General features: G+C 36.8%; 2 protein-coding genes across 4 annotated transcripts in view; one reads left to right on the forward strand and one right to left on the reverse strand.

The window, feature by feature from the left end:
- The window catches only part of cenpp (centromere protein P), a 55,676-nt gene that overhangs the window by 23,389 nt on the left and 18,131 nt on the right, over positions 1–14,156 (forward strand). The gene's annotated exons all lie outside the window — the stretch shown is intronic.
- On the reverse strand, positions 6,960–10,743 carry aspn (asporin (LRR class 1)). The gene is made up of 7 exons (XM_066672537.1): positions 10,494–10,743; positions 9,905–10,017; positions 8,893–9,106; positions 8,589–8,699; positions 8,253–8,346; positions 7,970–8,108; positions 6,960–7,750 (listed from the first exon to the last, which is right to left on the reverse strand). Exons 1-7 carry the CDS (start codon positions 10,741–10,743, stop codon positions 7,550–7,552), a joined length of 1,122 nt encoding a protein of 373 aa, XP_066528634.1. The 3' UTR covers positions 6,960–7,549.

The following is a 14,156-nucleotide window of genomic DNA, read 5'->3' on the forward strand; positions in this document are numbered from 1 at the left end:
GGAGGGGCCATCCTACCCGTCTAAAGGGCAGGGCTTGGTGTACTCTCTAGGACTCCTAGCTTCAGATGGCTGAGCAATCACCAGGGATCAAAACAGAAATCTTATGAGAGCACTTGCATGACCAGTGCATAACTCAGGAGCCCACCCATATAGCACTGTACTTTATCCTAAAGAGATAAATCCTGTTGCTCAGATCTGCAAGGGCATGTCAGATGAAGTGACATCAAAATGGCCAACATACACCAGTCAGCCATAATATTATGACCACCACCTTTATTCTGCACTCACTGTCCATCCTCTCAGCTCCACAGTCTATAGGAGCACTTAGTTGTTCTACATTTACAGACTGGAATCCATTTGTTCCCACTTTAACCCCATTCTTCAATGCTCAGGACCTCCACAGTGCAGGCATGGTTAGGGTAGTGGATCATTCTCAGCGCTGCGGTGACACTGACTTAGTGGTGGTATGTTAGTGTCATTGGATCAGACACGGCAGTGCTGCTGGAGTTTTGGCTGGACTGAGAATAGTCCACCAACAAAAATATCCAGCTGATAGCATCCTGTGTTACTGATGATGGAGTAGAGGAAGGCCAACACAAACTGCAGCGACAGATATCTCTGACTTTACATCCACAAGGTGGACCAATGAGGTAGGAGTGTCTAACAGATTGGACACAGTGTTTAAAATCTCCAGAAGCACTGCTGTGTCTGATCCACTCGGACCTGCACAACACATTCTAACACCACCACGTCAGTGTCACTGCAGTGCTGGGAAATCACCACCCAAATCATACCTGCTCTGTAGTGGTCGAGTGGTGGTCCTGACCTATGAAAACATGTTGAAAAATATAGTATAAAGTATAGAGAGCAAGAAATAGACTAAAGAAACAAGGAGGTGGTCGTAATGTTATGGTTGATTGGTGTAAAAAACCCAGAATCTGTAGCAGTGGCTTCAGCATAGTGATGTTACCACCTACTTTAAGCCTCGGTGGCAGACCTGACATCATGTAAAACAAATATAGTATCACTGAACTAGAAACCCAACAGGAACCTGCTGAAAAAATATAAATATTTGAAATATCTTAAAAGAACAAAAATTCTATAATAATTCTTTTTGTGCCATTTTACTGCAGATATATTCCAAAGCATATAATCCATTGTTAGACGACAAGTGGACATTTTACATGAAAACTAGCCCACACTGTTTCAGGTCTCAAAAGTATAACCACATTTTCCAGTGTATGTAATGATTCAGAGTGGATCTTGAGCCTTTTATGACTTCTTTTCCCCGTTTTGGCTAGACACCCGGCTCAGTAATGACTGTGTCAACAGCATAGTTTATTCTGCCGCTGTCTGTACAGCAGTTGCTAATGACTTTACAAAACCATCAGGGTTTCAATGTTCAGGAAGTTTTTATGGATTTTTTTGGATGTAAGGAATATAATAAGATGTCATTCACTGTTCTTTATAAACCCACAGCACGTCCTGAAACTCAAAGTATCCGTTTAAAAATTATGCAACACTTTCAAAAATTAGAACTGTAAAACTCCAACTCTGTTCAAATGCTGGGTACAATCAAATGCTCTTCAAAGAGTTTTTTAATTAACTCATTAGAAGGGAAATGCTTCCTGCTCTCCCTCGTTTTTTTCCATGTTAAATTCTCCCTTGTATTGTTTGTCTTTCCCATGTGGTTATTGATGCATAGTTATAAAGCACTTCACACACTAGATGTTCCATAGCTTTTAGACAGAGACTTTTATGCCCCGTCCACACGGATCCGTTTATTTTTAAAACTGAGATTTTGAAAATATCCTCGTTCAGACGAATACGAAAAGGTCTGCGTTATGATGCTAGTCCAGGTGCCATAGTACCTCTTAAAGAGAGGCGTCAAAACACCACGATGCATGAGTGAAACAGGTGTTAATCCCAAATCACTCCCTACTCCCTATGTAGTGCACTACGGAAGTCATGAAATTACTGAATCTAGATCTTAACGGTGCATTATAGATTTCTAATACAGCATCGTATATTATATATATCGTATATATTATATTTATTCATATGTGTTCTATGAATCTAAAATCTAGCTTTTTTGACATTGTAGTTATGTGCTTATATACTTCACTCTGTAAGGAGTGAGGAGCTATTTGCATTTCAGCCAGAGCAGACACGCTGTGTAACGTCAGCGCTTCTGGAACTATCCATTTACCTTCGTCCACACAAGAACAATGACAACAGCATTTTCCAAAACGTCCTTTTTCAGTGTCCTACTCCACCGTTGTTGTGTGGATGAGAGGCCTCGCTTGCTTGCTATTGACTGCCACTAGTTTATCCCTTGCTTGGCCAAGCTTGTCTTCTGGCTCTTAGTCAGGTTGACTGGGCTGATGTACTTTTTGAATTTATAATGTTTCTGTAACTGTTGGTGACGGTGTTGTGATCAGTAGATGTATGAAACTACAAAGAATGGTAAATAACACAAGTTAAACATGTGGAGAAATGACTCATTTTTATCTTTATTGTAATTGAGCACAGACATTGTCAAAAGCAGCGGTGACTGAAAAGTAGCATTGGGAACTGTGTGTAACAACATATGTGCTGTTCAAGAGGCATGCAAATATACTTACATCCTGCTATAAAATCCTCCATTTTAGTACTCTTCTTAGATATTTGCTCTCCCACAAAGCACTGGGGCCTCAGAAACTATGGTAAATGAATTGACCAGAGCCAGCCTAGTTTAGATTACAATCTCTTTTCAGAATGCTGATCACAATGGAATTGTCTGGAAGTTGTTGGAACTAATGTAAATAATGTTTGCAGTGGCAGGTAGCTGAGTGTGTAAAATGAAGCATCAAAAAAGGTGTTTGATTTCAAACGGAATTCAAACCAATGGAAAAATATTATATAAATGGCTGATATATCAAGTGATAAATCTGTACATTACGCATGAAAGGGTACAGTGACAGGGTCATGTCTACCTTAGAGTAGCATTTCCTCTCCTTTTAACAACAGTTTTTAAATATATGGGAAGTGAGAAGACCAGCTTTTGGAGTTTTGGGAGATGAATGTTGACCGTTTTTTTTTTTTTTTTTTGAGTCTGCAAGACACGGCGTCTGTTGCTTCTAAAAAAAAGAATTTCAAATTTTGATTCATCTGACCACAGAACGGTTTTGCATTTTGCCTCAGCCCCTTTTAAATGAGCTTTAGCACAGAGAAGACCATGGTGTTTCTGGATCGTGTTGACCTATGGCTTCTTCTTGGCATGATGCAGCTTTAACTTGCATTTGTGGAAGTCATGGCGAGCTGTGTTGATTTCGCAAAGTGTTTCTGAGCCCATGCAGTGACTTCCAGTACGGAAACAGGCCTGTTTTTAATGCAGTGGCTCCTGAAGGCCTGAAGATCATGAGCATCCAATTATGACCCTCTCCTTTGTCCCATGCACATAGGAATTACTCCTGATTCTCTGAACCATTTTATGACATTACCATTACTCTAGATGGTGGGATCTTCAAAGTCTTAAAGTTTACATTGAGAAATGTTTTTAGACGTAGTTTTCCGCAGATTGGCAAACCTCTACCCATCTTTGCTTCTGAGAGACTCTGGATTCTATAAATGTGCTTTTTATACCCAGTCATGTGACTGCTCCCCCAGCTGTTTTTTTTATTAGTACCACTTATTTTCTAGCATTTTTCGAGATGGGTTGCTGACATCAAGTTCGCTTTAGATATGTCTTCTATGTTCTACAGTGTATAAAATATGGGTCTGTGAGATTTGCATATCATTGCATTTTTACATTTATTTATCTCACCTTTTTTGGAATATATAAAATTACTCACTTTCTTGCCAAGTCTCTTCTAAATGTAAGCAAAAAAATCAGAGATGGATCTGAAGAATGCAATGATTTAAGTGTAAATTTCACAATGAACAGATGCTAGCACCAGCAAATCAATCTTAAACACCTACTACAATTACCACTTGAAAGTGAACTGAGGGTGAAAGATAGTCCCTTCTAGGAGGATTGTGTATTTGCATATTGCATATTTTGTTGAGAGAGTGCAAGTAGTTGGGAGAATCTTAATGGCAAACAGGAAAGGGTTAATTAAAACAAGTTGCAGAGCTGTTTTTCTGTTTTCAAGCAAACCACAACTTTCCCTTTAGAAAAATGCCACTGTGATGAGCTTTAAAACCAACATTGAGGTCTGGGTTCTCTGACGCGGATTAGACACAATTTGGGGCAGAATTGCAACACGGTGCATTGGTGTTTCATCTTTACAAATTCAATTTAGTCCAGGATTAGGCTTAAGCTGGTTTACTTGATTGCATTTAATGTGTATATTTCTTGTTACTCTATACTTTAGACCGTAAGACTGCAAACGGCAAACCAACAAACACCTAAAAAGGCTTATTAAGCGTCATTTGGGTGAAATTCACTTAAGTTGCTTTTATGACAGCGGACATTGGAATACGCTTTTATAGACGGTTATGTTGGTTAATGTTAGTTGACATGAGAGTCATAGGTGGCTTATGACTACCTTAACAGGGCTACTTTATATTGCATTGTAAATCCAGTAGTTTTTATGTTTCTCCTGGTGTTTATTTAAAGCAATTCCCTGCACATTTCAAGTAGACACGAGAGTAAAAAATGTAGTGTTTATATTGTCATGATATGAGATTTATTTTGGCAAGAAGAAAGACCCTTTTAGTTACTGTTAAATGTGGTGGCTTTGAAGAATTTATTTACATACAACTCCCCCAGGTGTTTGCCTGCCTGAGAGGACCTAAATGGTCCAAACCTGTTGTGAGTTTCTTCGAGACACCGGTATGTGAGACGTGGCAGCAGCAGCCCAGGCCAACCTGCAGATTTGTTCCATATGTTTCCTGAGCAGAGTTTCTCTCGCTTTCCCTCAGTGTCCAACCCCACCACCCCCACCCCATCTCTCCACCCCTACCCCATCTCTCCACCCCTCCACCCCTTTATGTCTGTCTGCACTACTCCAGACCGGCCAAATTGTGATGAAGAGAAGAAAATTGATGCATTGGAAAACTTTTTCAAACAAAGTCAAATCAAAGTGTGGTCATTCCATGATGCTGGAAAAAAGGGGCCTCCTGCTTTCTGCATTTAGACCATTAGCTGTTTAATAAAATAATATGCAATCATAATGTTAAATTCTAAATAAATTAATCAGTATTTTGGTTTTGCAATTTGGCAAATAAAATGTAATGGCAGTTCTGTGAGGGATTCTTTAAAAAGACAAGAGAAGACTTTTGAACAGGTGACATATGAAATAATAGTATTATTATGGTTTCCATTGTTTGGGTTTGTTGGTTTTTGGGAAACTGAGAAAGCAGTAAATGAAGTGAATGGGAAATTAACACCTAATATATATTTGCTGTACTTTTTCAGCAGTGACATAAATAAACCTGCAACCTACTACATCAGGGACTGTCAATGGTAAATGTGCTTTCTTCAGTAATTTATGGTACACTAGGTCACTCATAGTGTTTATAAAATCCATGAACATTTGTTAATGTGAAACTCTCTGGGTCGGTTATCCCACATTTAAACTGTTTATTTAAATCAGGCTGATTTCTAAATATCCCCAAATATTTAATCTGTTAATAGATTGATATTAAACAAAATACATCCCATGAAAGCTTTGTTGTTTATAGCTGTTTCTGTCGTTTTCGACAAGTTGGTGTAGAGGTAAATCAGTCTTTTCAGCAGAGACTTTAAAACCAGTGATTTAAGATTTTCTTATTTGAGTTAGTTTATTTAATTAGTTATTGATTCTGAAGTTTAGGTTCAATTTAGCAAAGAATGAATGTGAATAAGACCTTTCTTCTGTCAACATTAATTGATGTTATATAATAATGGTAGTACGACTTGCTTTTTTTTTAATCACAAATCCCACATCTGTGGAGTATTACTGTACTGGCTCATGCAGTGACTTGCAGTGCTTCTACTATAAGACGTCTGAAAAATGTTAAAATACTAAACCTGGAGCTCCATCTGCTGGTTTTTCTGAGGTTCTCTAAGAATATGTACAGCACTCTACAAAAGTCAGAAACATTTGTTTTCTTGATTTTCAGTAAAAAAAAAAATGCAAAATAGCTTTATAAAAAAATTCTAAAACGTTTTCTCAAGATTTTCTAAATACAGATTGTATTTGTTTCAAAGATTCCAACAGTTTTTCAGAAAAAACTTTGTGGATTAAGGGTCTGCGAAACTGTTTGCAAATTTGGCTTCTCATGCTCAAAGTCAGTCTCAGTTACAGATTTAGACTTCTCGATTTATACAAAATTTTCTCCGGAGTTCAGATGTCCCATTTGGGTTATCTGGCACCAAGGGGTTTCCTGACATTTCCACATCCTTCGCGGAGTTGCCTCTGAAACGAGAGTGGAACTTGATGTTCTTATCTCTCGCTCTCAAAAATGAAAGCTGTTGATCTAATTGGCTTTATTTTGGTGGGGAAGAAGGTCTTGTGCGGCTGTTGGGAGTCCCGTTTTATTATTATCTAAATATATATACTTTTTATCTTAAATTATCAGTGATTTACCCTTTGGTTTATCTCCTCCTTTTCCCCATGGATTAATCTTAGATAAACCATCCTCAGAAAAATGGATAACTTAATGTTGTACCACACATTTGTGTTAGTAAGTAAGGACCTGATGATGACATTTACCTCAGGTTGTTTTGAATAAGTGCTGATCATTGTTAATCAAAGAATAAAAAATGAATGTGTACATTTAATAATGAGTGTTTTATGGCCATAATAATAAATCTTCTGTAAGGCCCATATATCTGAATAGTGTTGTAAGTTACCCATCAGCTCAACGGGATGTGCTCAGTAACATGAATGATAATAATCACACAAACAAACCAAACAGGTAACATTTATTATAGAGTGTCTCATTTCACACAGATTCAACAAAATGATTATATGCTTCCAAAACCATGTCTTGGCAAGTGAAACCTTAAATCTGTATCTAATATCAATGTATCTAATATATCTAATAAAACAGATCGTTTTTATTCCAAACATTTGTACTTATATTTAGTGTCTCACTGTATTAATAGATCAAATTTATTGTTTTGAGCTTCTGTCTAAAAATGAGCTGAATTCATGGAATGTAATGAAAACAAATAGGTCTGCAATGAGAAACATGATCAACTAGATTTAGACTGATTTCACTTGCTGCTGATCTTATGAGACATGAGTCTGGGACATCAGTTATGGGTGACATAGTGTACGAGGTTGTAAACAGATCTGAGTGAAAATAAACAGTAATTCAAGGTTAAAACATACAATGTTTGCACCCAATGTAGCTACTATATTAACTAATTTTAAACACATGTAGTTAGATTCTAGGATAAATTCCCTCAGAGTATCTATCTATGTATTTACCCACTGTCTTCACAATACATTTCTTTCAAGTAAACTTCCAGTTCAACAGCAGATATGATGCACTGGATGTTGTTATTTTATTAGAAATATGTTGAAATGCTGCCCTCCAGAGGAAGGATATTCCGACACAGCTAGAAACACGCAGCTCACTTTCTCCTGGAGTTGCCCAGTTGCACGGCTCTGTGGCCAGAAGTGCACCGGAATGTCGGGGGCTGGATCTCCCAGTATTTCACTGGATTGGCGAAAAGGCTGATTCCTGTGTAGAGAGCCTTCTTTACTCTGGTTTTAGTTGGACAAAAGTCATTCACTCCCACTTGACCGATGCTGTTAGCATGGAGATAAACCACCTAATGACAAGAAACAGATGTAGTCACGTTTGAAGAAAAATTGTGGCATGACTAGCAATCGAAGGTTTGGAATCACAAATTACACCAGATTGTTGTTTAAGAGAAATGTAACTACACAGACTCTTCACACACAAAATTACACCAGTCTTTAATATGACACCAAACACTTGAATGGGAGTGTACTACATTCATTATTTTGAAAAGACTACTGTTACTTACCCGTAAATACTTAAGCGTGTTCAAACCTGGTGGCACTTTTTTCAGTTTGTTGTTATCCAAGTGAATTTCTCTGATTTTGGGAATACTTGCTAAGGTCCCGTTCTCCACAAACTTGATTTGGTTGAAACCCAACCCCAGCCTGTGATTGATGAAGGAAATAAGGTAATTATCTAATAGTTTATATCCAATCGAATAATACAGCAGCATTAGTTGTTAGATAATAACAATTAGATATAGCCTCCTGTCCGAGACCTGACTTCACCACTATGTTAAATGTTTTTACCTCATTAAATTTTTGTATCGATTGAAGTCTTCTACTTCAACTTTACCAATTTTATTATAATCCAGGTGAAGTTCAGTAAGAGAAGAGGGAAAATCTGTGGGGATAAACAAAGTGTGTAAGGTACGTCAGGAAAGCATTTCTAAAGAGTAGTTTAAAGAGCATGATTTAGAGCAAATAGGAGTTAAGAGCACTGAGATCAAAATGCACAGTTTGATAATACAATTAAATATATTCAAAGACAATTAACAGCCACCATAAGTACATTTCTCAAATAATCAACATAATAGCTGGTCGAAACCCTGCAGTTTTGTTTTGATTGTGTGTTGGATATGTTACCTTTTGGGATGGCCGTGAGCTTTGCTTCTGCAATCCTCAGGTAAAGAGTGGCCATGTCATCAAATGCTCCAAGCTCAATCCCATTGTTAGCAATTGGATTTGCACTCATTTCTGTTGAGAGAAACAAACTGCACTTAAAAGATTCTGGCAAACCTTCTGAAAAATTGATTCATTTGATTTTTAGGCTCGACCTCAGGTTGTGTGTGGAAACGTGTTGCTGGAATTTCTGCACATTCATCTTGGTATAACAGTTTTATTTTATAGTTTTTAAAGAACATATTTAGTACGGTTTTAAAAGCCATACCTAGAACATGCAGAGATTGCATGCCTTTGAATGCCTCCTTTTGAATTCTGGCAATCTTATTGTCATGGATCCTCAGCTCCAGAATGTTTTTTGGCAGATTTTCAGGTATTTGCGTCAGGAGGTTATATGACAGGTAGAGAAGCTGAAGTTTGTCCATGTTTTTGAATGCCTTCGGGTGAACCTTTGATATTCGATTATTGACTAGAAACAGGGCCTGTAGTAACAAATACAAGAAGTTTTCAGAGAGGCAGTTGGGTACAGTGAGTACTTAAATCATATATATATATATCATATATATATATATATATTCAACTTCAATTAAATATTTAGTTTAAAATATCTAAACTTTGATAACATTATCTGCCAGACAATCATATATATATATATATATATATGATTGTCTGGCAGATAATGTTATCAAAGTTTAGATATTTTAAACTAAATATTTAATTGAAGTTGAATCTTCAACCACCATCTACGTTTTATGTCTCTCTGCCACAAATAGTTTTTAAAAGTCTTAATTCATAACCATATGTTGAAACTAGTGTAAAATTAAGATACTCTTGAATGGAAAATATCACACCAGACCCACCTCAATGACTGTTTACATCTAACTGATTAAGTTATAAAGAGCTTTAAAAATAATAAGTAGAATATCTTTTAATTAAACATAGACAATTCATATATGTTCTACTATTTTGGTATTACTTCTTGGATCACTACAAGTAAATACGTGGCACTGGACTTAGGAAAACATTCCCTTTTAAGAACATGCTTTCTACAATCCATTATTTCATCAGAGACTTGCCTCAAACGGCTGACACTTGCAAAATATATTACCGCATTTCCACCCAGCAATTAAACTTCAATTGGACGATGGTCTTGTCCTCATTTAATCCTTTTGATTTGCCAAATAATTAAAAAAGCTGTCTTTACAACAGCTGACTCTTACATTCTTCCATATGTCATACAAGCTGCTTTAGCATGAGGAGAGGTTAGGTGTTCTGCTTACGTATAAATTAGTCAGTCCTTTGAAATCGTCCTCCTTGATTTCAGTGATGTCGTTGTTTTGAAGGTCGATCATTAACGTGTCCGCTGGAATTTCCCGTGGAACTGATGTCAGACCTGAAAAAAATTTTGTTAAACTTTCTGATGAGTGATAATTATAAATTCTCATTGTCTAAGCTTACACCCAGTAGTTTTTTAATAATTAGACCTGTCAGATTATTACATGATGGTGGTTAGCTTTTTTTAATCATATGCTACAAACAGTACCTGTTTGGTTAAGTCTACTGTTGTTGGGTTGGGACAGATTCATGTATTTAACACCCAAGCCCATAAATTCTGACTTCAGACTGCTACTAAACAACCTTGTAGGGTGTAAGAGGGGGTGGGTAATGTTTTTTTTATTTGAAATTACAAATTGGAAACTACTAATTATCTCCAGCTAGGTACTAAGAAAACTGATCAGGAAATTAGATCACTTCAGGCTTGTTCATAAATCATGTAAATAATTGTAAATAATTAGAAGGCAAGTGACCATAAGCTAAACTGTTGTGATTGTGACAGGCCTTGTTCTACAGACACGATATAGATCTTACCTAGATCTGAACACTGAACTACTCTTCTGGAGCACTGACACCCAAAGGGACAGTCTAAAATAAAGTTGTCGTCAAAATCGTCAAAGATGTCATCATCGTCGTCGTCGTCATCATCATCCCTGTAGTCCTGTTGCATGATGTCATGGATCTTCATCAGCTCCATGATATTGATAGGCTTAATGGGCTTGATCAGCTTGTATGGTTTTGCATGACATAAAAACAGTAGAGTGAAGAGCAGCAGAACTCTCATGGTGTAGGTTTAGTTACTGGTAGCAGTACAGAGACCTAAAACAAAAAAAGCAATAATTTAGCAGAAATAAAGTTTCACAAGCTTTCTTAATTTTAGGTTGCATTTTTCTAACTGCCTGAAATAAATGTATAATTATGAATTATAGAAGACTATTTATTATAATAAAGTTTTCACTTTCCACTTAGACATATCCCTAAGGAGATTTTGTGCCTCGCCCTTAAGGTTAAGATGAACCATTAAAGACCTTTTTTTATGTTTTAGCTTCTATGCTTATCTTGTCTGGGATATCACATTTCACTCTCAATGTCAGTTCCCTAATTGTTCAGCCCTAGTGGAGACTTTGGTTTTTGCATGTTGAGGTTTTTAAATCAGATGATGTGAGCTGGAAAAAATCCTCTGCAGGCTATTGAAGAGCGGTGCAAAAGTGGTATTCAACAATGATGATGGGAAGAAGGAATCTCTTTGCAAGATCCCACAAGATTACTGTATCCCACAAGATTACTGTACCATACCATCGTGGTGGAAAGTGCCTCTTCTGCTAAGTGCCTGTGAGTTCATGCTGTCACAAAATAGTGGGGTTGTCTTTGAGAAAAAAACTCCTATCAGTTGCCATTCTTCTTTTGTTTAACCGCTCTTCCAAAATCATCATCTAAACCTGCAGTTACCAACCAAAGTCTTCATTCACCACTGAGTGGGCAGGTCATTTCTATTTTCCAAGCCTTTGTCTCATCTGATATTTTGTGGGGGCTTATTGTTCAGCGCTGCCCACTGGCTCACCACTGCTATCTCTGCTGTTTACATTTATATTTGCGGTATTTAACAGACACTTTTTTTCCAGAGTGACTTACAATTCTAGCCTGTTATAGAAAGGCTGTTGGGATAGGAGTCTTGCCCAAGGACTCTTATTGGTGTAGTGTGGTGTGGGTACCCAAATGATTAATTAAGCCCTGGTCTACCGTGTTAAAGTCAGCTGTGTTACCCACTACAACCACTGTGCTATCTGTATTGCTGTGTTTTTGTGGGTCAAATTTGGTTGCTGCTCTGGTTGATAAAGGTTTGAATGTAATAATGATAATATGAAGTAGTGGTAAATTGGTTTTATTTGGGGAGTGTTTTCCCCAAATGCACCTCTCTTCCATAAATGAATAAATAAATAAGGCAGATTTTTGTTCCCCTCAAAATCCTCTTAAAACAAGGGCTAAGGCACTTTATTTGTAAATAATTTCCAGGAATGACTTGCTGTAACAGAACATTTAGAGGCTTCAAAAGCCTGGTTCCTATCCCCACCACTGTGAGTAATTCTGACTCAAAGGTTTTTCTAGAATAGCATTTTATATCAAACATCTCTCAGTTATTGCTTATACCTTAACTATGCAATTATAGAGAAAGGCTTAATGATTAGTGGAAATCTGTTCTAAATGACCCTCCAGGTGTTAGAAAATTAAATTTAGGTCAGAAGTTTCTTGACATAAAAAGAATAATGTGTTTGTCATAAGAGAATGAAGTGATGCGCTACTTATATCATTTGTTGCAGCTCAACTTTTCCCATGTGCTGTTAGTTAGAGCAATTCATTCTGACCGCTCATTAAAATGTGGTGGATTTTAGGAAAGTGGAAGAATGGTCAGTATTAGGAAAAATAATCAGCTTTTCTTTAACATCAGCTCCTAATAACATTCTCAGTAAATTACCAGAGTTGATATTTCTACTTCAGAATGCATTAAACACATTTGTAGTTCATTTAAAACGTTGATGCTTGTGAAATGGTTAGCCAGCATCTTGCTTAGTACATGCCTATTAACTTTAATGTTAGTAAGCTATGGCTCAAACGTTAATATTATTTTTATATCTGAATCACAGATTGAGAAAGTATGGCTTTCAAATCACAGGAGCTCAACATTTGTCCTAATAACAGTGTGTTCCAGTGCATTCCTTGTTTTTTTCCACAAATAGTTCAGTCATATTTTAGGTAGTGATTGATTAGTGTGGTCTCAGTAGCTTCATAAAAGAGCTGTAGATTTAAAAATAGTCAACAATAGCTAAGTAAGAACTTTTGCCCCTTTAAAACATACACATCTGTCCATACATAGTGTTCGGAAAGGAGCAACAATGTCTTTTACTATGTCCAATAGATCAGCTCAGTTCTAAGAACCAAAAATAGAATCAATAATTTAGTTAATGTAATATATTTATTTTGTAAATACCTCAGAAATGTACGTAATCCTCGTTCAGCTCTAGAAAGCCTCCAGGGGTGACATGAACACAGTCCTCCCAGCTGCAGATCCTGTATTATCACAGAAACTCTCAAGAGGAAAACAAGGAGTTGCTCTTCGAGTGAAATCCCTGAACTTGAGAAGATGCTGTGAGGTGTGAGGAGCTGTGTGTTGAATAAAGACCTCACACTGATCACAGCTTCACTCAGTTCTTCACGACTGCTGCACAAGCTATGTTAGAGCTCGTATGTTTCTCATCACCATTTGAAACAGGGCCAAAACTGTAAGCTTATATGTTGAATGGCTCGTCCTTATAAAGCTCCTCTGGGTCCTCACACTCTCTCTCACCGTGAGTGGGTGGCCTCTTGCCATTTTTGATTTCACATGCCCTGGAATAGTTTGGAGCATGAGGAAACATAATATTGCATAATTGGTGAGGGTATAATCCACTCCCCCCTCCCTTTTTTTTCCAAGTAGCTATGTAAATATGTAGTGTATATTTTATTAAAATACTAGGTTGCTAGTGGCCATTTCACTAAAACATCTCCATATTAGTCATAAAGAGTTTATAAATTTATATCATCATTGTTCAACTTTATAAAGGGAGGGAAGCATTTATGGATTTTAAGTGTAATTAAATATAAATCAATTTAATTCCAAAGGTATGTGGAGCATATCTCTTCGTTTATCTTGAAATTTTCACACAAATTAAAGAGCAGCTGATGTGAAATTAGTTTTAAAGTCATATTTATATACAAACAAATATAAAACATTGTTTTCTTTAGATGGATATGAAATGCAAATAAAATATATTATTTATGATGAGTTAATTCATAGCAAAGAATCAGTAAAAAAACTAGGTGTACTACTGAAAGATCAAGTTGAATGGACAATAGTATCAGATACGCCTAAAATCAAGCAATATTGTCAATGTTGTATAACAGTTTTCCAGGGCATACATAACAATGTGCTTGCAGCAGCACAAATTTACTTAGGGCTGTATTTATGGCATGTTGAACAGTGCCAAATATGTGTAGGTTTGGCAAGGGTCTTGTATATGATGGAAGTCCTTCTCTATTAAAGTTTTAGTGCATTTTCCCCCAGCCTCAAGAGGCATCACTTTTTCCAAAATGGGTAACTGTTCTCAGACCCTTGTACCATTTTTAATGTATGTACAGCAGCTGCTATTGCATGTGATTACT

Source organism: Hoplias malabaricus, chromosome 5 (assembly GCF_029633855.1).
Source record: "Hoplias malabaricus isolate fHopMal1 chromosome 5, fHopMal1.hap1, whole genome shotgun sequence".
Lineage (NCBI taxonomy): Eukaryota > Metazoa > Chordata > Actinopteri > Characiformes > Erythrinidae > Hoplias > Hoplias malabaricus.

Excerpts from the sequence above, each read along its gene's own strand:
- aspn (XM_066672537.1), bottom strand. The coding sequence starts at position 10,743 with ATGAGAGTTCTGCTGCTCTTCACTCTACTGTTTTTATGTCATGCAAAA. Across the intron at positions 10,018-10,493 it reads AGTTCAGTGTTCAGATCTAG|GTCTGACATCAGTTCCACGG; the intron begins GTAAGATCTATA and ends AATTTTTTTCAG. Across the intron at positions 9,107-9,904 it reads AAGGACTGACTAATTTATAC|GCCCTGTTTCTAGTCAATAA; the intron begins GTAAGCAGAACA and ends TTGTTACTACAG.